General features: G+C 38.4%; 1 protein-coding gene and 1 non-coding gene across 2 annotated transcripts; one reads left to right on the top strand and one right to left on the bottom strand.

Moving 5' to 3' along the window:
• Positions 1-1,980: 1,980 nt before the first annotated feature.
• On the bottom strand, positions 1,981-25,131 carry xpo5 (exportin 5). The gene is made up of 33 exons (XM_030156212.1): positions 24,922-25,131; positions 24,226-24,347; positions 24,060-24,132; positions 23,842-23,979; positions 23,380-23,562; positions 22,527-22,553; positions 22,192-22,377; positions 20,567-20,643; positions 20,437-20,481; positions 20,247-20,337; positions 18,368-18,451; positions 18,147-18,272; positions 17,977-18,067; positions 17,763-17,891; positions 17,553-17,668; positions 16,555-16,710; positions 15,879-15,926; positions 15,694-15,783; positions 15,374-15,573; positions 15,172-15,274; positions 14,038-14,219; positions 12,779-12,879; positions 12,600-12,696; positions 10,225-10,361; positions 9,992-10,089; positions 9,860-9,906; positions 8,969-9,066; positions 7,750-7,809; positions 7,571-7,665; positions 7,366-7,473; positions 5,528-5,665; positions 3,984-4,148; positions 1,981-3,736 (listed from the first exon to the last, which is right to left on the bottom strand). Exons 1-33 carry the CDS (start codon positions 25,021-25,023, stop codon positions 3,590-3,592), a joined length of 3,660 nt encoding a protein of 1,219 aa, XP_030012072.1. The 5' UTR covers positions 25,024-25,131; the 3' UTR covers positions 1,981-3,589.
• trnae-uuc (transfer RNA glutamic acid (anticodon UUC)) lies at positions 22,855-22,927 on the top strand. Its single transcript has one exon. It is a non-coding gene; the product is annotated as a tRNA-Glu (tRNA).

The raw sequence follows: 25,131 nt of genomic DNA, 5'->3' as shown, positions 1-25,131 counted from the left end.
AACAGTCATGCCCCCCCTCGGGCATTTTAGTACATTTTTCTCAACTTCATTATTATTATTATTATTATTATTTTAATCCAATGCCTTTTACTCTTACATGTGTGCTCTTACAGGTGCATTATACTCTATTGATGCATTGATGCATTTTGCACTTTCAAGGCAAAAATGTACAAAAAAAACTGCTATTGAATCATCATACATCAATAATGTTTTGGTTCTTTAATCTTAAATATCTTAAACAACTTGAAGACTCTAATCACCACCAATGCCCTATCCCCTTATTATTCATTATATGGAAAATAAGGAATTTTTGTGCTTTGTTTTGTTATTCTTTATGATAAATAATTCATAATTTAAATGATTCAACTGCTGTTTAAAGGGTTAAAACTCTGAGAATGATTTAATCTTTGGTAGTTTTGAGCAAGTTTTAAGATATTTAAGAGCTTTCTTGGGGGGAGGGGGGTGATGTATGACGGTTTAATGGCAGTTTTTTGTGCATGTCCTTTCTTATCACAAAGGTGTCCAGAGGGTAATACATTTGATTACATTTTTTAAATCTTTGTGCCTTCTGCACAAAGATTTAAAGAATTTACTCCACAGAACAGAGGTGTCAAACTCATTTTAGTTCAGCGTCCACATACACCCCAACTTGATCTTAAGTGGGCCAGACCACAAACATAATAACATAATGGCTTATAAATAATGACAACTCTTAGAACAGTTTTAGAGGAAAAAAGTAAAATTAATTATGAAAATGTTTACATTTGCAAACTATCCTTTTGCAAAAAATGTGAATAACCTGAAAAACCATGAACAACCTGAAATTTGTTCAAAAAATATGTACAGTTTTAATAATATTATGCCTCAACCTGTCATTTATACATGCAACAGGCATAATATTATTAGAATTTTAGAGTTTGGAATTTTGAGTTGTCATTATTTATAGGTTGGTCTGACCCACTTGAGTTTAATTTGGGATATATCTGAACTAAAAGGAGTTTGACATCTTTGACCATTAATGTCTTTTAGTGTAATTTTTATTTTTTTTCTAAAATTTATCCCACAGGCTACGTTGGAACCTTTGATGGGCCAGTTTTGACCTGCAGACTGTACGTTTGACACCCCCTGAGTGACAGCAGGTTTGGACTGTTATTATGGATTATTATGACAAAGAGGAATACATTGGTCTATTTGTCATCTTTCACATATCACATAATGCTACTCTCTTGTAAAACTGCTTCCCAAATCCTCACTTATTCATTCATTAAGATTGTTATGGTGGATCTACATCCAACTGAGTTACAATTACAATTTAGCTTATCAAAACTGTGAGCTGTCATTACAACAGCGCCAGTCACCTCTACTGCAACTTAGAGAGTTAAATACCACAATACAATACTTGAGTTGAGTGTTGTAGTCCTTTCTGTACCAAAACCTAGTAAAAATCCTGTTACCATGCAGTGACTTTGTAGGATTTTTTTTTTTAGATTTATGATTGAATTTAGAATAAGATATGTTTATCTAGTAGTAATATTATTCTCTTCAGCAGAGGAAAGAAAAATGAAAAGTAAATGTTTTTCTATCATGCTGCTAATCCATCTGTTCACACCTGAAGTCAGTAGGTGATATAACATTCCTTTTTGTGAATGCATTAGGTAAATATATTAAAAATATATAATTACAATAAAGTACAATGAAATAGTGTATGGTTAACTGAAGGAAAAATCACGCATTTAATAGAATCAGCTCTTTATAAAACTAAAAACATAAACAAAACCTCATTATTTGCACGATAAACTTGTATGCTCAATATCTCTAGAAAAAAAAACAAAAAACAAAATGCCTGAAACAAAAATATTTTCTTATTAATCAATTTCTCCTGTTTTCCAGAATATTTTGTTTTGTGGAATTATTTGTAAATGTATTGTAAGCAAAATAGACACCAAAAAGGTCATTAAATTCTAAAATTTGAAAGAAATGCACCATTTGAAGATGTTTTATTTAAAAACAACAAAATATAAATGGCACTACACTTTGAAAAAGCCTAGTTTCTCTTTTGTACAGTTCATTTTAGTGTTGAACAAGCATAAAAAAAAAAATCAAAACAGCCATATATGAACAATCATCACAAGGACACAGAGGACACTTCAATGCAAAACCAGATTTCATAAACAGCTCTATTTGTGTGAAATTGAACATGACGTGAGCCTGTTTCTGGTAAAACCATGTGCGATATGCAGACTCATCTGCATGCACGGAAGGTAAGGGACTCGCTACAAGTCTAAATATAGAAAGTCACTCCCACTTTATTTTGGGACTGAATCTACACAACAAATGATCACTTTACCATGACAGCTCCATAAGAGCAAAATACATCCAACAAATAAAAACCAAAAACAGGACTATGCCTTTAACAGTGAGGAATGTAGTGCTGGTTCGTCCTCCCAACGTGGAATTACCCATCGTCACCATCTGAGCACTTCAAATACAGAAAAACTTGGTATCAGCTACATGTTATTAGTAAAGTCCCATTTTTTTATTATTAAAGTGATATGCTATTAGTTTCTTCTCTTCAGACTCATGACTATCTTTTCATGTTTGTCCATTATCTCTAGGTTGTGTTTTGGCACAAAATGAGGCTGTGGTATTTGTAGTATGATATGTACTCTGCATTAAATAAGCGATTCAAAACAATACTTAGGCTGTAAGTTGTGCCGATATAAAGAAATCTGGTAAAATGCAAACATTTCTGCTGTACAACTACTATGATATCTGTAACAAAGAAAAACACAATCCAGTTGCTTTGTCTTCTTCCATGTAAAGTGTTGAGTGTCTTTTCCCCCGTCTGTAGAGCACTTCGTCCTGAGGTACCGCTTGGACATTTTTATAATCATTCAGTCAAAGGTTTCAGCAAATTCAGAAGTATGTGCACCATGAAATTCATCCTGGATATTATTTTTCCTTTTTTTTTAAAAAAAAAAAAACTCTGACAGAAGTTGCGTGGTCTTGATTTAACATATTTGCCAACACGTGTATTAAATAAAGATTTTTGAGCAGAATGAGTGTCCACACACATCTCTGTAAGCTTCCTTCAAAGAGTCTAAACTGCACTGGTCTTGCTTGTCTGGATATTATTAAATGCCTCTGCTGAGCATCTTAAAAGCAGCAGCAGGACTTTGACTGTGATTCCATCATTTTATAATCTACAGTGGGAATATTCTGAGGTATCACATGAATACTCTTAATGATCACTTTAGGATTTTAAGATACTTTGTGACACAGTCTGCCAGAAACCAGCCAACATAAAGGGTTTACTCTATCATCTATAGCCATATATTAGTACCTCCTTGAATAGATGTACACAGATACACTAGAAAAGGAAATAACATGACATACAGTAAGTACATGGTAGTAATTACTTTTTGGTTGCACATGTAGGAGTAAAATTAAGGATGACGATAAAAAACATAAGTGTTGACATATATGTTGTGTAACACCACACAGCTGGAGAGGGGGGTGAGAGGGAGACCCTCGCGTTCATAACTCCTTCATCAGCCTGTAAGATGTCCATTGGAGTCACTATGTGTTCCTACAGGCCGTCATTTGTTGAAGCGAAGAGAGCTGCCAGCCCAAGTGTTTCGCTGTTCAGTATGTCTTTATCTGGCTTTGGCTTTTTAAAGAGGGATGGAAGATTCCGGATATGAACCTCCTTCCTGAACTGCTGGCACAGAGCTTTCTGTTGGCACGGAACAGAGAAGAGACGTTAAAGAGAGCCATCCCAGATCCACCGCAAACAATTTCATCAGATCTACATCCCCTGTGGAGCTGCTGTACATATTTTGCTGCCTAGAACAGCAGATTCACTACAGAGCCAGAACCCCACTGCTGAGTAATGATTCACACTGTTAACCCGGTGTGTGGTCACATTGGATGGGCTATCCCAAGGGAAAGTACTGCCCTCTAGTGTCAAAACGCAGCATTACCCCAACAGTTCCTGCGATGAGCTTCCTGAACTGGTCTTTCCTTTTCTTCTCTCCAACTTTCTGGGCACTGGGGTCCATGAGCCTGTGATCGAACTGGTCCAGAGCCTCAGTGTTGATGTTCGGGATCTGAATCATCACTGCTCTCAGCTCCGTGTAGCGAGGCCGCTGAGATTATTGAGCAGGTATACGCACAAACAACAGAAAGACCAAATAAAATAGATGAAATGGTATAGATCCAACTCAAGTCAAGGATTACACTAACAGAAGACACTAAGAAATCTCAAACAAAAGTTTTTATACTACTTTGAAAATGTTTCTTAGACTCTAAGACTAGGCTGCACCAAAGGATTAAATTTAATCTAAATTCTAACAAGAGATTAGAAAAAACAGATTAGTCAATCCAGATTTAAGACTAAACGGAGCCCTGCTGCACAATTTAAAACTCATCTTCATTCAGTCCATCCAGGTTTATTGATTTAACTTTTAAAGTGATGCAGCTGAATTGATATGGAAAGGCTTACTAACCCAAAGTAAAATAAATGAACAAATAAATAGTGGGACCTAATGAGTAGAGAGGAACATTCTGCATTCCTTAACAAAACATTACATTAGTTTTCTAGCTAGCTAAAATGTTAGCTCTTAGCCTATTGTAATAACTCAGCAGAGGAAGTGGGAATTTTCCCAAATTCAGGAAAAACTTGACAAGTATAATAACAGAGCAAAAAAAACATACAACATCACAGCAGAAAAAGAGACCGTCTGCCGGCCATATTGCTCCACTAATACATTTTTCCTGACAGGGTGACAACTGAGAATGACAACTGCTAACTCTTAGCTAACTAGCAAACAAAGTGGCATTATGTTAAACAAAAGAGTGACAGTTCCCATCCCTTTTATAATATACTGATGACATGCTTTTAAAAAGGTATTGAGTACACACTATTTCATTTCAGTTACCACGTCATTATAATCTAATGGTGCATCAGAGCTCTGCTTCAAATTAAATTTGGATTTATTGCATTTATTTACTCATTTTAAAAGAACAGTATGTAGCATTTCCACAGTAAAACATGTAAACATGACTGACCCTATTCTGTGTATTTTGATGACGTCTTTACTTGCATTATATCAAATGTTTCCACAGCGCTCAAGTTCAGGGAAATCTGCAATTTATTCATTGTAACACAGTTTCTTGTGGTTGTCTGATAATAGGGCTAAACTCAATTTACAGAAATTAGCAATTAACAATACATGTTAATCTCCAAAGTACAAAATGACATGATGTGACTAAACCTCAATAAATATCATGGGAATAAAACTGCAAGATGGATTATTCAGCTACTGCAATTTTTGAAGATTTTATTGTCAGTAATAACAAAATAAGTAGTGGGTCCATCTTGTGCAGCAATTAAAATATTTGCCTTCATTTTTATTGGAAGACAACAAGATGCAGGAGTTGCATACTGCGTATTTAAACCTGATCTTAGTGTGAATTTATCAGTATGAAAGGGTGACAGGCAGAGCTTTGTGGGTGTTGTTCTCACCAGGTTTTCGTAGATAAGCATGGCCAGCTGACTGAGTGCGAAGTTGCAGACTTCGTGCTGGCCGTGCATCTGAAGGCCTCTCAGCACACTGGTGAAGAACCATGTGACCGCCTCAGGAAGGAGGTTACCACTGACCACCTGAAGACACATGATTTAGCATGAAACTATAAATTCTAGGACGAACTTTTAAATTCATCCCTATTTACACCTCCACTAAGAGCGTCTGAAGCATCTGCAGGCTGAGTTTAGAACAAAGTTGCAAATCTGGTTGGTTTTTAGACAATGATCAAACCCGACACTAGTTAACCAAAATGAGGTCTTGGATGCATCATGTTAACAAAACTAGAATACTCCTTGCAGTAAATTTTAAATTAGATCAGATTTTAAAAATAATGATTTATAAATACTAGCGGCATTGCACCCGTGGTGCCATTGTACGATAGCATGAGAAGTACAACTTGTCTGCCACCACTATCCATTTGTAAACTACCATTTAATCATGCATTGTGTAGGTAATAATTTGAGCCAACATGTGAGGCATGAAGGGAAGAGCATGTATTTGTTTGGCCTGTCGAGCATGATTAAATTCCTACAACGGTAGTGAACTGCAGCCTTCACATTGTAGCATCGTCTGCTAGCAGTAAAAATTGAATGAATGGCAGCATAACCACTTCCGAAAATGGAGTATGGCGGCAGGGATGAAGAATTCAAAGTAAAGAGAGGCTAAAATCGCCCAGCATACCTCACAACATTTGAATACGGACATAAAATTGTGCCTAGTAGATAGTCAGGTAATGTTTCTATTCCTTTGGTGAGTTTGGCGGCGATCGGGCCTGTGAAGGCTGAGGAAAATCCGTACAAACGCCCTGTGCTGCAACATCGATCGATCGGACACAGAACGTGCATTATATAGTAGGATTCAATCAGATAAGACCTGAAATGATTCATCTCGATTGAAAAAGTTATTTGTTTACAATTTTCCTGAATTCAAGCTTTGTTTCCTTAATTTTGCTGCCATTAAACATTGGTTCCACTGTTGTGTTTCGCATTTTGAAGAATTTTAGAACTAGAATTTCCTTTATTGTCATTCGATAGCACAGAGTACATCAAACGAAAATACGATCAATGATTAGGGACATCAGGCCGCCGCAACTAATGTGCTGCCACAGAACCCTTTTCTTCTAAATTTGCGGTGAAGAACACAGGATAATGCAAAGCACAAATATAAGACATCATACAGTTTTCACACATTACACGTGGACACATGCTGGTATTTTTTCATGGATCTGATAGGATTTGGGGGATAAGGTGAAAACAAAAAACAGTTTGAGAGCAGACAAGGTGTGGAGTTGGGAGGGGGGAGAATATGTGTGTGTTGTGTCTTTGTCCTTGGAAGAATATGACACATGACGCGAGGATCAACACAAACAACATGGAGTGTAGCTCAGAAGAGACAAGGACAAAAAGGCAGAAAATATCTCTATGTTCACTTTTCTTCATTGTAACCATCACTTACTTCTTTAAACTTTCACACAAACATTAAAAATATTTGGCTTTGTTTTTGTTGAAGACTGCAGTGCACATGTTGTTTGTACTTTTATATTGTTGTTATTTCTACATAGATCTTTTTTATATCCGTTTACATTTATACATTTTGTGGTTGTTGTTTCAGCTGGCTCTGGAATGAAGGACAAGTTGTTTGTCATTTTCAGACATGTCTGTTTCACATTTTTACTATCTTTTTCACTAATTCAAATAATCATTTAATTGAATCGAAGAAAATAATTGATAGCTGCAGCTCTACTTCAGATTCCTATTCTTTACATTGAATGAGGTACCTGTCGCAGGAGTGTCCAGCAGACGACGGAGGCTGTGCGGTGACAGTTTGTTGTGTCCTTCCACGACACCGATGTGAAGGACAGGGTCAACAGGGTCATGTAGATGTTCTGGACAAATAACAGAGACACAAAGCAAGATGAAGTCCATATACAAGTTATTACAGATGAAAGTCAGGGTCTGAATGCTGTGCAATTGCAGCCTGACCTCATGTTTCATTAGACACTTTCCCAGCTCTGTCAGCTCCTCGGTGGGCTGAGCAGGAGACACTGCCTGCACCGAATCCATCATCATATCCTCCTCTACAAAAATATCAGACATGTGGTGAAAATCATATGAATTTACATCACAACTGTTTAATTCTGACTTTCTAATGTGACTTTTACCGTCAAGTTCTTCCTTATTTGCTGCTGGTTCAGGCACTTTTCTTGAAATACAGCTCACAGCTAAAAGAAGCAAAGAAAGAAGGATTATTACTGGCCACAGCCATTTACCAAGGAGACAAGTGGAGAATAACCCAGTGAATAACTATGCCCACAGGTTCCTCTCCCAACTCTGAGTGTTATTGTTCAGTTTTCCTCATGACAGTTTTATCACAGCGCCACAGGCATCAAGAAATAAATTCAACTGCTGAGACATGGTCCACTACAACTCCTTAACTACATTTTTACGACTTCTGTCAATTTACAATAAGTAGTTTTAACAAATATTTGGCATATGATAAAACTGAAATTTTAAATTGAAGAAATGTTTAGGCATATTTAGAACCTGTAATAATGATCTTTTTTACACAGTCTGGCCAAAAAAAGATGTAAAAAAGCCTGTTAGACTTTAGATCCTTTCATCGGAAGATTAAAACAGGGATTAATATGTTTCAGCTGCAACAAGTACTTTAATTCCAACTGATACAGTGAGTAGCTTCTCATTTCTTAAATAATTTTCTTGGTAACATAAAGATTGGACAATGCCAGGAGTCATCGGGGTCACCTGGATTTTAAAGAGTTGTTCAGGGTCCAGACTTGACCATATTGAGAATTGTGATGGAGGAGATTCTACATGGTGGTCAAACTCTCATCATCCAAGACCTTGGTGAAAAATGAATGCAACTCGAAAAACAAAAAAATGTTGTGATTTTTATTGTGACATTGCATAAGAAATGTGTAACATAAATGATGCCATGGTGAATGTGTACTGCAATCAAAGCTTAAGGCAGTCAAGAGGAGGAATAATCACAGAGTAAATTATGTTTACTAAACAGCTTATAGATATGATTGTGCATTTATCTGATGCTTTCCAGTATGTCTGTCAGGTGATAGTTTCACCTAAAACACTGTAATCCATTATATGTATGATGATGTGATCCAAACCCAGGCTGGCCAGTTGGGGCCCTTCTGTAAAGGGATACTCCAGCCTCCTCCCACCATCCAAAAACATGTACCTTGAGAGATTAATTGGTCACTCTAAATCATCCATAGATGTGAGTGTGAGAGTGAATGACTGCTGGTCTTTATATTGACCTGTCCACGTCATACATCACCTTTATTTGATGTCCGCTGGGATAAACCCTCCCCTCAATCATCCTAAAACAAAGTGTTACAAACTTACTGAGAAGATCCAGCACGTCCCTTGCAAGCAGACGCACCAGCTGCTCCTCCAACATCTCCTGTGTGACCTGGCTGTCCTGACACACCTCCTCCTCATCACTAAAACACACACATCCACTGTGTAATCTCAGCAATCAATAAACATAGGCAAACATCATCATAAGGAACTACATGACAGCTTTACAGATGAGCTTATCTTACATTATTTATTAAATGACTGATTAAATGCAATGTGTAAGAGCAAAATAGAACAGATCATCTTTGGGGTTTAGTGGGACCTGCAATGACTAGTAGTTTTAGACTCAGTTTTACTCATTTTACTACTGTGGACACAGATAGCATCAATCAAGACAACATACTGAATACACAACAGCACTCCCTTATATTTTAACTTTTTCTGACAACTCAACAACCTCTAAACATGATGTTAAATCAGGAACAGGAAGTGAACATTATAATCTTCGCAATGGAAGATTTCTTACTAGATGCCCAGTGCGATTTACATTATTTTTGGTTTCAGTTACAGTTCAGAAGGTTTGCCAGTTTGTTTTTATTGTGTGAAGATGGTTTAATTAGTTTTGATTTAATTCAGTGTTAGTTTTAATCTTTTTTTATGAGATACTTCTCTTGAAAAAGGACATGTGGTATGCTGCCATCTGCTGGTGTTAAACTGACACATCTACAGAAAGGGAAGATCTTATGTCTGCCTAAATACAAAACGTATTTATTAAAATGAAAAAGAGCTAAACTACAGACAGTTTCTCTGTTTCAGTTAATGTTTGCTTTTATATTCTTGTTTCAGTTAAGGAAAAAAAATCTTCACAATTAGTTTTTTTGTCATTTCATGAATAATCTACACACACAGACCCAAAAAACAATACAAAAAACTTACTTTATAGAACTCCTCTGGTTAATGACCTGCCACTTGACGTTGAGTCTCTGCAATATCAAATGTAAATACATAAATTATAATGTTAACATAAGGTTATAAGCTTTGCACAATGTAGACTTTGTAGATCCTGACCTGCATCATGTAGGTGAACAGTGGGCCCAGCAGAGGGCAGAGCAGACTGTCATAGTACTCCTGAGGACACGACTGAACCAGCTGCTTCACAAACACCCGTGAACAGGTTAAAGAAAATGCAAAAACAATGGAAAGGGGACACTTTTCTCTTCTGATCTCAACATCCAAACCAAATATAAAGGCGCTGCTAAACACTGACTGTCATTTTAAGCAAAAGCAGCAAGTAAGGATATGAATCATAGGACGAAGTCTGTGGTCAGGCACATGGTCCAGGGAGACGAAAGCAGAGCCAGTGATTTCTTCAGCCAACCCATCAATGGTGTAAAAGTCCCGCTGTAGACACACACCTGCATTTCCCAGGACGTGGAAGCTATGGATGAGGATTAGAGTAGCAATCAAATCGACTGAGGTTTAAATGGTACAAAATACAGACCATCTCAAAACCTCTTGAAAATTTATCTTGCACTTGTCACACATGTCTTGCAATTAAATTTATCAACTAAAATCATTCTATATACATTAGTCATTAGTCTATCAAGTGTTGAAAATGAACTGTAATGTTGGGACAACGTTGGGAAAATAAGTGAAAGAGAAACCTAAGTTCAATCTAAGTTTTGCCATTCATTAATTTTCCAAACTGATTAATCCTTAAGAGGGTGGCAGGGTGTCGGAGCCCATCCAAGCTACCAACGAGTGAAGGCGGGGTTCACCCTGGATGTATCACCAGTTCATCACAGGGCTGGCATGTACAAGTGGACAAGCATTCACTTTCATATTCACACTTATAGGCAATTGGATTAGAATGGCCTTTTAACCTATTAAGGTGCATGTCTTTTGAACAGTGGGTGGAAGCCGGAGTACCCGGAGAGAAAACACGCATACACAGGGTGAACATGCAAACTTCACACAGGCCCCATAATTGAAGCCAGGACTTTCTTGTTGTGAGGTGATATTGCTACATAACTACTGTACTACTGTGAAAGAAAACAGTCAAGGACACACCTGCAGCTACTGCTGGTAAGATTTTTTTGTCCTCTGTCTAAACTATGCAGACATTCTGAGCAGGCATCTTTCTCCTCCATAATAAAAAAAAATCTGATGATATAAGCTTTGTTTTCCAAAATATGTTTGTAGTCACTACAACACAACAATGACTCAGACAAACCACTGTTTCTGTTGGACGTAAACTGTGGATGCTATGGAAGTTTAAAATGCTGAACACAGCAGACTCAAAAGCTTTAGTTTGTTGTGACACTGAGCAGCACAACAATGTGCATTATGAACTTAAGTTAACTTTAAAGTGTTGGTTTGGGATGTTGATGACTACCAGTAACACACCAGCTTATACAGCTGTATGACTTACACGGAGTGTCCCAAAAAATGTATACACACTTTAAATAATTGTAAAGTAGGTGTTTATTAAAATTCATTTAATTTTCCAAAATGTAATAGAATTTACAAACATCCTTTTATTGTTTTGTCACCACCTGGTCTCAAACTGACGTCCGTTCTGGTCCAGACACTGCTGATAACACCAAGCAATGGAATCACACACATCACCAAACAATTCTCTTGGTATTTGCGTGCATTCACGTTCAATGGCTGCTCTCAATTCAGCGACTGTTGCAGGTCTCATAGCGTAGACTTTGTCTTTTAGGTGTCTCCATAAAAAAAGTCTAGTGGTGTGAGGTCTGGTGAACTCGAAGGGTATTCAACGAAATCCCTCCGTCCAATCCACCTGCTTGGCAAGTTCACCAGATCTCACACCACTAGACTTTTTTTTATGGGGATACCTAAAAGACAAAGTCTACGCTATGAGACCTGCAACAGTCGCTGAATTGAGAGCAGCCATTGAACGTGAATACACTGAAAATACCAAGGGAATTGTTTGGTGATGTGTGCGATTCCATTGCTTGGCGTTGTCAGGAGTGTCTGGACCAGAACGGACGTCAGTTTGAGAACAGGCGGTGACAAAACAATAAAATGATGTTTGCAAATTCTATTACATTTTGAAAATTAAATGAATTTTAATAAACACCAACTTTACAATTATTTAAAGTGTATATACATTTTTTGACACCCTGTATTTAAGGTTCCAGGTGCATGGTCATTTCACAAAAGAACAAACATGTACAAACTGGGGTGAGACAGCATCACTATCTAATCTCCTTGTTTTCTCTGTTTACGTAGGTGCACACAAACCAGAGTTTTTAAGTGACCTAAAACAATATTTACTGTATATTGACAAGTGCTTCAAACAAAGAAATATTGATTTTGGAAAATATCTGCTATCCACTGTTGACAGGGCATGGGGTGAAAAGTTGTACTGCTGCACAAACCTCTACATGTGTCAGGGTTGAGTGTTCCTATTCCAAGTCACTGTTGTGTAATTGTGGCCTAATTTCTAAACCACATCATCCCTGAACATGCATAGTATGTGAAGCATCACTGATTACCTTGGCTTGCTTCCATGAATTGTTGTATTTTGTATATTGAGTCTGTGTGAGGCCGCAAAATAACACTGGAGCATGAGGTAGGGGAACAACCTGTCTGCTACAAGGTATTCAATACAATGTGTGAGGAAAATGTGCAGCTGCAGCCTTCTTACCAGTTGTCATATAATGTGGTGAAGAATCCCTGCATGCGCTCCAGGTTGGTTTTATACACAGGAGTATCATGAATGTCCAAAAGAGGCTGAGTAAGACCTGAAGAAATCATACTGTTAAGCATCATGCACAAAAAAAAAAAACACACAAAAACCAAAAACAGGAAGACAACTTTTCTCACCAAGAACCATGTTTTTCTCCATATCTGTCATCTCGTGTGCACGGGAGAAGGTTTCGCTCAGACGTGACATGTTCTCTGGCATGAACAGGCGGTTTTGAGTCCTGTGGTGATGAAGCATTGATGACATGGCTCAGATACAGATCAGAGTTTATCAGGCTCTGTGAAACAGTCCTACCATACACGTACAAGAACACACTGGTTCTGTACAGCTGTGAGATACCATCAAACTCTCATATCCTGATAGAGGTAGTTTCATATCCCAACAATGATATGCATCAAGATACAGCACATTCTCTGTAAATAAGAGAGAATAAAAAGAATTCACACAAAATGACAGTGTGTAAAGGCCTATTTCTTATATTTTAAGTCATATACTCAACAAAACAGGTATTTATCATATTTAACTACTTTTCCCTTTTATTAACATCAAAATTCTCAAGCATGCAACAAAATATAAAATAAATATAAATGTGGCTCAGGAGATAAATCAGGTTGTCCAATAAACAGAGGGTTAGCGATTGGAATCCTGCTCCATCCCAGTCATGTGCTGTTGTGTCCTCACAGTGTCACTCACACTGGTGTATGAATGTGAATGAATGTTTGGTGGTCGATAAAGCGGAAACATTATTTAAAAGTGTAAAAATTTTTAAAATCTTTAACTACATTGGCAAATAAAGTAATTGCAGACCTATGATGTCAAAAGCAAACTTAACAGTTGAACCTTTTAAAATCTATATTGTTACAGCAAATTAATGTTCACAATATAAAGAACATAAGTAAATAAATGAGTGCATCATCAGTGTTGAATGGAATTCAACATGTTGTCCAAATGATGCTAATAGTACAATGTGTGTTTTGTTTGGTTTTTTTTTTACCTCCACCAAGGAGGTTATGTTTTCATCGGGGTTTTTCTGTCTGCCTGCCTGTTAGCAAGACAATTCCACAACTTATGGATGGATTTTCATGAAATTTTCAGGAAATGTTGATACTGGCACAAGGAACAAATGATTCAATTTTGGTGGTGATCGGGGGACAGGGGTGGATTTTTGTTTGTTCACCTGTCTGTTAGCAAGATAAAAAAGTTATGGATGGATTTGGATGAAATTTTCAAGAAATGTTGATACTGGCAGAAGAAACAAGTGATTAAAATATGGGGGGCTAATTGGTGGGGGGGGGGGGGGTTGATCTGCCTTGGTGGAGGTCTGCACTCTCCGAGTGCTTTTCTAGTTTATCATGATACCATATACCTGCAGACCTACCTGATCAGAGCCAGCAGGTTGGGCAGTGAGGCCAGGAACTGAGCTGTACAGGGGTTTCTGTAGATAGGAGCTCCAGCTGAGGTGTAGCCCACCACAAAGCCTCCTGCTTTAGCTTCCTCCAGGTCAGCAGGCCAACGTGCCCTCTTCACCACACCCAACATGGCATACAAATGGAAACTCAACTAGAAAACATGAAAAAAGTAGAGGGTTAAAATAACTTCTTTTTTTTGTTAATATTAAAATAACATATCAAATATTACAATTTAGAGCTGAATGCAATCTGTACTTTTCAACAGTGATATAGTCTGATAGAAGAATCAGTAATATCTCCTCCTGTGCTGCAGACAGCCACAGTTGCATAATGAATGGAAATATTCTTACACTGGTAAAGTATCTGTGTAAAACCAACCACTGCTTGGTCTAACGTTTGCACCGAGTTACTGTAGTGAGGAAATCTGGACATGTTTAATGACTGACTTTTTCTCTTTAGCGGAAAACGCTACACAAACTTCTATAGGTTAAAATGGACCACTCACTGGCCACTTTATAAGGTACACCTCTCCACTGCTTCTAACAGGCGAATGACATGTCAGCAACTTAATGCAGTTATCCATATAATGATTAAAATGATGTGTTGAAGTTCAAACCCAGTATCAGAATGGGGAAGAAAAGTGATTTAAGAGAGTTTGAACATAGCATTGTTATTGGCACCAGACAGGCTGGTCTGAGTGTTTCAGAAACTGCTGATGTACTGGGATTTTCACACACAGCCATTTCTAGGGATTACAGAGAATAATCCGGAAAAAAAGAGAAAACATCCAGTGAGTGGTCATTCTCTGGGCAAAAATGTTTCCAGCACCTTGTTGAATCAATGCCAGGGAGAATTAGGCCAGTTCTGAAGATTTTTGCATATATATATATATATATATTTCTTTTTTAATTTTTTTATTTTGCAGGACTTTGATCACAAGTGGCATTAACCAAGAAGTAAACATTTAGCCCACTTTGTAGAAAAAAGTAAAATCAGTATACTGTATGGTCACCGAGCCAAAACCTAGCCAAACTAAACAACCAGCTCTTCTATACTTACTTAAAAAGATTAGAACAGGAAGTAGCTCACAGTTCGAAACTTACCCGTGCTCTGTTAAGGCTTGCAGTGTCTGTCTCTTTACTTTGCTCAAGAACAACTTGATCAGCCCCTACAAAGGACAGGAACACAGCAGGATCCCACAGCACACTGAAACACGGCGAGAAGGAGACAACAATCAGTTAACGATAATGACGTCAAAGAGAGAGACACAGAGAATAAAAAAAAAAGACAGAAAATACAACACACTTCTTCATCTCATCTGACGTCCATTCTGCGACCACTGAGGCCAAGAGCTCGTCTAGAAATGCCTTCTGCTTTGCAAAGTCTTTGAACTGGTTACTGATGAGCACGAGAGCCTCCATCAGCGAGCTCTTCTCCAGGTGGGTCAGCGTGGCATTGGATGAGAACAGCTTCTTCACGTGGTTGTAAAACATGTCGAAACATGGCTGCAGGGGAAATAATCCATTAGACAGGAAGGTAAATCATACGTTTTGTACTTACTCCTCTTCAGCAGTGTTCATACGGGAGATCTTTTAAGCATCTAATTACTTTAAAAAGTAATTTACCAAAATGAATTCTGGGTAATCCCGGCAAATCTTAATGATGGAAGAGCAGGCGTGTCTCCTCACGTTCTTTACCGCTCTGGTCCGAGGAGCCTGAAAAGGCCAGGGAGAAAATATATTTCTAGTTAATGATGTGATGTTAGTACAACATATGCATCAATGAATTAAAAAAAAACACAAAAACTCACCTTAATGTCTTGGCCAGTTTCGATCTCAAATGTTATCGCCTGAAACAGCTGGAAGACCATACAATTTACACATTAGTCCAAAATGATACAAACCATTATCTTCATTAAAGGGATTGAATTGATATTGTGATATCATTATGGGAGAGATCGTTCAGTATGGAATCCCGACTTAAATAAATCTGATCAATGTCAGTGAATGAATCATGTATAACATTACAAAAAACAGGCACCAGGTACCTAGGTAGTACGGTCCAACTTGTCCCACATTTTCATCTTGAATGGAAAACGCTTTTTATACTTGAATAATTAAAAAAATACTAAAAACTACAATAATATAAAAGCTGATGGGAAGTTTTTATGATGTAAATCTGCTGGAAGTTGAAATGTATAAATAATGAGGTGAAACAGAAAATTTTAAAACCTATATTGCTGTAAATAAGTTTACAATTTTGTGTTAAGAAATTGCTTTGAGTGCATAAAAAATACAAAAGAGCTGAAAAATCTAAATAAAAATATGCATTGCAATGTAAAATGTTATTTCCTTTTCCCCTAAAATGTAAAAAATTCATCAAACTATGTACTCTTCATATCAGTCCAGTAGGCATATGAAAACATCTCGCATAAGGAAGACACACATTAATGTGCAGTAGTTGTGCCAAAGGATGAGTCAACTGACCTTGTAAAGGACCTGGGGGAGGAAGTGTGTTCTGTGGATCACAAACGGGAAGAGTGCAGAGACGTTGGTGAGGACACAGGACAGGATGAGCGGGTCTTTGGTTTCATAGTTGAGCACAGCCTGTAGCAGCTCCATGCTCTGGTCAATGGGCAGCTTCTAGATGGGCACAAAGAGTGGACAGATCAGCATTACATAACTAGGTGGTTGGTTAGTTGGGGTGGAAACAACATAGTGGTCCGAGGAGTGAGTCCTGAGGTTGACAACGGAAATCCAAAAATTATACGGCAAGTACAGGGTGAACTGTGTTTTTGTTCTGCTTATTGGCTTCGAAATGGAACAGACTGATTGGCCAGGATGTCTGTTTACATAGGAACTAGCATGCATGGCTAGTGTCAAGATGGTGTGAAAAATAGACCTGATCATTTACTCTGATGATAAGCCCAAGTGCAGGTGTGAGGTTAAATATCTCTAAGTCTTTAGCTTGTTTTGAGACTTAAAACTGAGCAGTGGATGAGGTATTTAATGGTTTAAAGTGTGGACATTGTCTGATGCACAGGAGGGGAGTCATCGATTGCAGATGGTAGTTTGTTTGTAGAAGAATAAAGGAAAAAGGAAAAAAAAAGCTTATTAAATATTCTTGGCATGTGAAACAAACACACTTCTTTACTTGAAAATGCAAGTGTTTTTCACTAACATTAGTTAAGTGAATGAACTGTTCTAGAGGGATCTTTTTTCTAATGACACGACCACTTCCTTATGAAAGTAAGAAATGTATTCGTTTAGAAATGATTAGTAAAATGGTAAGTATTATTTCCTTTTTTAAAACAGCATTTTAGAGTCAAACCCAGGAACACATGAGCAGAATTAGAATTGAAAAAAACTCAAACAATACATAACCCTAGTGAGTCCCTGGTTTTATTCCCAGGTTTCTATATTCCCCCTGAACGTCATAAAATAACAATATTACTTCACTATTTTTGTCTGCTTTTGGAAGTTACCTCCTCCTCCAGGCTTTTAAAGATCTGTCCAACCATACACTCCATGAAGATGGTCATGGCATCCCACTGGACCACCGACGGGGACAGGATGGAGCACAGACCCTCAGCAGTTTTAGCTACAAAAACAGGGAAATTCATTCATTTAAAACTTAATTCTATAGATGTGTACGACAAATCTGGATTGTTTTGTCAGTGTGAACAAACACTTACATGTGGTGTCACCAGTATCAATGGGACTGGCGATCTGATATTGTAACCACTCTGCTGCTATCTGGAAAGCCTCCAGAGGAACAATGCGACATGCAATCCTCAGCACCTCCCCCTGCTGTGCTCGGAAAGCTGGGGAAAAAACCCAAAAACAAAACATCAATTCTAGCAAAATAAAGAGTGAAGCTCATAAATGGACTCGATGCACAACAATTACCATTAAAAAATGAGTTGAAGTCTTCATCGCTGTCGAAGTCCACACAGGAGTACATACAACTAGGGTTATTGTTTCTGGATGGAAACCCAATCTGACAAGAAAGACAAATCTGTTATTCAACTGTGTCTGTGGGATCTGTGGAATAACATCTGCACCACTTCATTTCTCACCTTGACCAAGTTAGTCATACATGCTCGGAGGTATTGGACGGCCTTCTCCACAACAACTGAGTCCTTGGATAAGGTCTCGTGTCTAAACAAAGCTCCCCAGGTAGCCAGAGTAGATGATTTTAAAAACTGGAAATGAACACAGATGGAGCATTTGTATTCTATTCAGTCAAAGGTAGTGAACAAACAAACAGAGTTGATTCATTTAAAAACAATCATCTCACCTGACTGGAATGTGTAGTGAAGGCTAAAAGGGCTTCCATGTATTTGCTGAGATTTGTGGGTACTTCAACTTCTACATCTGAACCCTGTAGAAAGAAAACATTTCCCCCCTGATTAGGGATAAGAAGTCTTCACTGTTGACAAATGCTTCTAGAAAATACCATATTTCCTCAAGTAGTGGGCTTTCTTTCTCTCATATGCAGAAGGCACCAGTCTTTTATTTGAAAGAGGTTTGTATTAGAGGAAGGCCTTTAGTTCTCTCTATGCATTTCTTCTGTTTAATAAGTAGAAATGGTCATATTTAGTAGGAAACTTTGATCCGCTCACGTTTGCAATAATAAAGGCATAGCAATGCTTTTAAGAATGTAACAATTTAACCATTACAGCATAAATGTTCTCTAGTGTTTCAGTGGCTAGAAGCCCTCACTTGCTTATCAAAGTTTTTATTGAGTAAACATTGGTCCAATCCCAATTCACCCCTTGGCCCTCCCCCATACCCCTCCCCCTCCATTTCACGTTCACGTGAAGGGGTAGGGATGTCCCTATTCTCGATGAGTCGGAGGAGAAGGGCTAAGGGGGAGGGCTGTTTGTTTTTCAGGAGCACACTAAAAATGGAGCAGTGTGAGGAAGCTCCTATAATTCTGTTTGAATCATTGGCAAGATGGAGGTAAACATAGCCAAAAAGTGCAGCAGTGTGATGAAAGAAACACACAAATGTACGTATTTTTTTTTTGTAAACAACGTAGTCATTTGATTGTCCATTTAATGCTGTTTCAGTGTGTTATTGACCACAGTTCTGCAGTTTGCGGTTGATAGTTGCGAAAAGATGCCCAAGCCATGCAAGAGAGATGGTTACAGCTGCTGACGGCATGGCGAATTCTTTAGCAAACAAAGCTGTTGCATCTGTTTATAGCGGCATCGATGAGTGCTGATGACCCACCAGGTTTCGAAGGGTTGTCTCATTTCATAGGAGAATGTTTAAAGGTGCAGGAGACTTTCGTCACCAATTTTTCATCAAATCTGTAAAACCTCAGTCATAGCCTAAGTATCACACTGCCTGGCAACAGCAGCTGCAGCACACAAGACGCGGAAACAGCTAGAGCTCCGCCTCCCTCCAGCCGTTTCCGCGTTTCAGCCATATGATATCATATGGTTGCACTGCCGCTGCCAGACAGCTGCACGAACCTCCGCTTCCCACAATGCACATTGCAACAAAACTCCGAAGATGCCCGAGTTACCTATCGGCTCTGCTTGTAAACAAATGGTTTGTTTATGGTGGAGTACACTTGAAATTGTTCACCGTGAGGTAAGAGATTCAGGTGAGTAATCACAGAAAGACTTACGGATTTGTGATACTTAGGCTATGACTGGGGTTTTACAGATCTGATGAAAAATTGGTGACAAAAGTCTCCCACAGCTTTAAACCTCTATCCTTTGCAACTCCATTTCAAGGGGTAGTGACAAGTGCAAAGGACAAGGGGTAGGGGTAAGGGGGAGGGCCAAGGGGTGAGCTGGGATTGGGCCATTGTCTTCATGTCACACTTGTAAGTTTCTACACGACAATTTTGCTGAAAATAAAATAATAAAAAAATAACTCTTCAGATGAAAACAGACTGATTATACTGTTGAATGTTTTGCGCTTATAGAAGAGAACATTGTGACTGACTGCAGCCCATTACATGACAGGCACCGGAGGTTTATCCGTATTTGTTTTAACCATCCTGTGATTAAGAACTGGCTTTTATTTACTCATGTCAACCTTGACACCAGTTACTGTTAGAGACATGACTTGGAATTTCCTCCAGGTTTCCAAGTAAAGCCCAGACACAAATAAGTAAACAAAAAGCGCACGAGTATGTGGCTCACATAGAATATACTCACTACTAATGAACAGAGTTGGCTTCCCAGAGCACACAGGACCTGACATAGCCGCTTCAGGAAGTTGTACCGTCGTTCCACCACTTCTACCGCTCTACAGTATAAACACAAGTCTCTGAGTCATGGCCAGAAACATTGTCTGACATCTGTCAATATAAAGCCCAGTAGAGTAAAAAAGAAAAACATGACTTACTGTGAGTCAGAGGACTTCTTACAAATTGCCAGTCCGTCTGCTGACCTGTAAGGACATGGATAGAAAATGAGTGACAGTGAAATAGGTACGATACACATTATAAAAGAGGAGAAACATGTGGAGTACTCACTGGGCTGCAGAAAGGATGTAGTGGATAGCCACATCGTCAAAAAGTAGCATGAATGGCTTTCTATCCTCCAGTTTCCCCTGCCGAAGAACATAAGTGTTGTTACAATAAGAAATTATAAAACAAACATTATATCAGCCCTGAGAGCACAACGGTCTATGTTGTTTCTATCTTTTGTTCTTCCACAAAAGGACCAGGTTAAATACTTTGCCACTTTATTCGTTCAGGCTGATACATGAGAACTAATGCAAGCTTTTACAGCCTCTGCAGTGTCCTCCTGTTGTCAACTGATAAACCTAAAAAAAAAAGCTGGTGGCCGTTTACAACTTGTTGAATGCTCAGTACTTCGAGCACTGACAAAGAGGTTTCGGATCACTGAACAGCCCTGCTCTTTAGATCTGTATCAACAGATCCCTCAGCTCCTCCACTGCTGCCTCCTGATTGTCCCAAGGATTTTAACAAGAACACATGGGGGATCAGCTTTTAGCCACTGAGGTCTTTGTCTGCCTCATATTCCAACTCCACCTCTGTGGACAAGTTTAAAGAAACAGACAGACATATCACTTTAGCTTGGTTTTAACGGTTCAATGTGGAGAATATTCACATGCTTATGTAGGCAGCTAATTATTTATCTATTATTATTATTATCATTATTATTATTATTTATCTAACTATTTTAACTAACTGAATTCCCAAGCTAACAGTAGTGACTGATGCACACTGTTGCAGCTGTAGTCGAACAGAAGACATGATGTAAAACTTGACTCGGCAAAGAGAATTTTATGAAAAAAGTGACCAGAGTCCCTTTCATAGACAACGTTATCATGCATGTAGGAAAGCAGAACAGGTCTTAGCTTAGTAATGGAGTTAGCCACACAAAACACACTCCAATACAAACTTTAAGTGAATACATGCACATATGCAAATGTCTCATATTAACCTTTGTACAAAATTTCTTAAATTTTTCAGCATTTTATTGTTTTATTTCTTGAAACTTTTATTCTGCAGTTGTAATGCCAACATCACTGTCATATCTTACTGTCTTATTGAAGTATTCAGGTCTTACAAGATTGAATTTTTCCATCTGATTCAATCTTGGTAAGGTTTACAAAGAATTTTTTAATCATCAAATAAATAAATGAGTACAGACACTCAAAACTGTACCTAATACTTAGAAAATAGAATATAGATCTACATGAGAAAGGCCCTTCCTTTGACAGGTTGTACACTCCAATACTACTCAAACTTTACAACAATGTTAAGAAACTTGGATCACTAACAAGCCCATACTCATAGAAAATCATATCATGCAGATGGGGCCCATGATATCTGGACATGACTACATAAAAACTCCAAATATTCATTGAATTAATTTTGGTGATTAGCTGAAATTTGCTGGAGTAATTTTTTTTTTATCCATCCAAATGGTAAAACATGTTAAATATATTAAGACATCAATATACACATTTGACTGAATTCCGTTATTTAGTTATAAGACATCAGATCGAAGTAAACACATTTTTTTACCAGCGGTTTCAAATACATCAACCTGAGAGAGCCGGTGGCTTTGTAGCTGTGATATCTGCAGGACGGCATCTTTTAACACCTGGCGTTACCCTGTGACTCACCTTCCGGCTGATGGCGATGAGCAGACACTCTGCTGCCTCCAGCTGCAGCTCTGGTTCGCTCAGCAGCAGACACAACATCTCCAGCAGCTGACAGTTGTTGTTAGTGATGTGCACAAGGGACACCCAGTCGATGTAGCCTGCAAGTGTGTTGAGCGCAGCCACGGCAACACGACAGTGAGCTCTGGCCTATGAAGGAGAAGAACAGAGGAAAACAGGAAAAGGAGAGTGAAGCTTAGTAATAACAAAGTAATAACAAAGTTAGTTAGTAATAACAAAGTGAGTACAAACATTAAAAAAAAAAAATAGCAAGGCAGAGATTTCATTATTTGTCTCACCTGCAGTTCCTGTCCCGATGACCCTTTCTGGACACAAAAAACACAGAGGAAATAATGAGATTTAAATTGTTTATTTAGTTTAGATTAAACACTCTGTAATATATTATCTAAGACTACAGGCTCCAGCACCCCCCGAGACCCTAGTGAGGGTAAAGCAGGTTCAGAAGATGAATGAATGAAGTATCTAAGACCAAACAATATGTAAAAATATCTTCACAGATATTGCAATTTAAGCAACTGAGTCACAATTTTAGTGAAAATGGTCATTTTTGCTTTTCATTTTACTAAAAACAGTATAAAAATGTAAATGTTTATTCCCTAAAGTAGATTCTAATATGGTCTAGTGGTTAGAATTCCTGGTTTTCACCCAGGTGGTCTGGGTTCAACTCCCAGTATGGAAATGATTTTTATTATTTGCACAATACAGATTCTTTTCTGGTTTCTTACAATATATACATATGAGAGTTGGATGGTTACTGAAAGATAGTATTTTTTCCATTACTTTAATATTTATACTATATCTATATTTATGATTTCATTTCTTAAGAGTAAGTTTTTGTAGGGTGGACTCATGTTTATTGACAACTTTGAGGGCAGTTTTTTGCATTTCTGTGTTCAAACCATGAACATGTGAGAACTAAAAAAATCTTGAACCTTGATCTTAATTGTGTAGACTATATGATCTGTATACCAGGACATGCCTGTAACACTACAACGCTTCATTTATAATGCTGTGCTGCAACACTGTATCTCTATTAAAAAAAAATCCAAATTGCACTTATTCTGACTTTCATTTCATGCTAATTTATTGTCAAAAACGGAAAAAAATGTGAGTGTTTAACAGCCTACAAACCATTTTCCGGTAGTTCTCCACGTTGACATGCAGAATAGCCATCATGAAGCTGAAGACACTGTCCATGTTTTGTGTGAGTGTCTGCTGGATGTCCCTGCGTCGCTGAGTGGGCAGTGTCTGGAAGGTGATCACATCCTCTGCCAGTCGCAACAGGATCAACATAACCAGCTCCGTCTGGGACTCCTACAAAAGGCAGAATTAAATTTTAGTTTTACTTAATTCACTTACATGATAATTTAATAAGGGGCCATCCATAAAGACAGATGATAGTGCGGTTCATAGTGTTTACAAGGTCAGGACGGTCAGAGAGGTCAGCTGACATGATGAAGTCATAGGAAAATGAACAGCTCATTGCAGAGTCAATATTTGCATGCCACTTATTACATCACTGTATTTAAATTGCACGCACTGTGGCAAAAAAAAACACTGGTGCCTATTTCCTGAACTGTGTGAGTCACTCACCCCTTGGCTGGTGAGAGCCTCCATCTCTTTCAACATGTCAGGCCAGTGCTGAGGCCATTCTCGCTTTATCATCTCCACTGTGATTCGAGACAGGACGTCTTTGATGTGGCTCTCCTCCTCCAGGATAGAATGAGTACCCTGATAACAGGTGTAAATAAAGTGTCAGATCTCTGATGTTAGAAGAGACTTTGAGCATGTGACACAGCTGTTTCACCTACATTTGACAACAGCTGCATGGCACACTCCTTCAGCTGGACCTTCTCTTGCTGCTGCATGTTGTTCCATCTGAATCTACAAGACAAGAAAACAGTCTGGTAAGGACGTAGTTTTAAACACAAAATTGCATGTTATATCTTAATTTATAGAAGGTTATGTTCCACTCACTTGATGACATGTTCCAGGACTTGTAACCCAAAGTGTCGGACTACAGCTGAGTGGCCTTTGTCAGCCAATTTCAAGCCACATGGGACACAAAGGGAGCTTGTCTCTTTAAACTCTTCACAAAACTGTGGCAAAATAAAAAAATAAAAAAAATAGTACAGACAGTCATGCTATAGACATTAACATTAAAAGAGTTCCATTTCTAAAATCCTACCGAAATCACACTTAAATGGCTTTTGCATTCCAGGTGTCAATGGGTCCGTGTCTGCTGTTCCAGCTGTCTCAGCAACATTCAATGCAAACATGGAGTACAAAGCTAACTACCAAAAGCTAACTATTACTGAATGAAATGTTGCGTCTATGAATATAAATGGTCCTATTAAGATGAAATTCAGCCGATCTGTGCTTTAACTCCTCGAAAGCAGCAGCAGGAGTGAACCAGATGCTCCATTTCTATGACTGAACAGGTTCCACACTGATGTGGTTCTGAGGTGACATGCTAGCTCGCAAAGCATCGGGATATCATCAGTACTGCTGGAGCTGTCGTGGACATAAACAAAGCGTCTGAGCCATGCTGTTCACACTAACTGTATTCATACACATTTACTTGTATTTAAATGTCTTCTTTCACAAGATCTCATATAAATGACCAATGATCAATTTAGCTAGCAGTTAGCTAGCAGCTCATAACGGCTCTACCTTCAGGGCCTCCAGTCGGTAAATTTGGCTCGTTTCTGCATCCATGATCACATTCACAGCTTTGACGAGCTGCTCACACATGGTGGACACCTGGTCGGCCATGGCTTCAGGTAGCGTCGGCACACGGCAAAGACGAGACAGAGGAGCAGCCGTATGCAAAACACCTGCACACCAGTGAGCCGCGTCCGTCCGCCGCTCAGGGAGCCACCA

This window comes from Sphaeramia orbicularis, chromosome 15, assembly GCF_902148855.1.
Source record: "Sphaeramia orbicularis chromosome 15, fSphaOr1.1, whole genome shotgun sequence".
In the NCBI taxonomy this organism is placed as follows: Eukaryota; Metazoa; Chordata; class Actinopteri; order Kurtiformes; family Apogonidae; genus Sphaeramia; species Sphaeramia orbicularis.
Note: the sequence above shows the minus strand (reverse complement) of the source record. Positions and strands in the feature narration are given on the sequence as shown.

Bases quoted from the DNA above. Each gene is read 5' to 3' on its own strand.
- xpo5 (XM_030156212.1), bottom strand. From the start codon at position 25,023: ATGGCCGACCAGGTGTCCACCATGTGTGAGCAGCTCGTCAAAGCTGTG. The intron at 9,907-9,991 runs GTCAGGATCTAC...TTGATATTGCAG, and splicing joins TGTTCACCTACATGATGCAG to AGACTCAACGTCAAGTGGCA. The intron at 4,149-5,527 runs GTGAGAACAACA...CAATAATCTCAG, and splicing joins TGCTTATCTACGAAAACCTG to CGGCCTCGCTACACGGAGCT.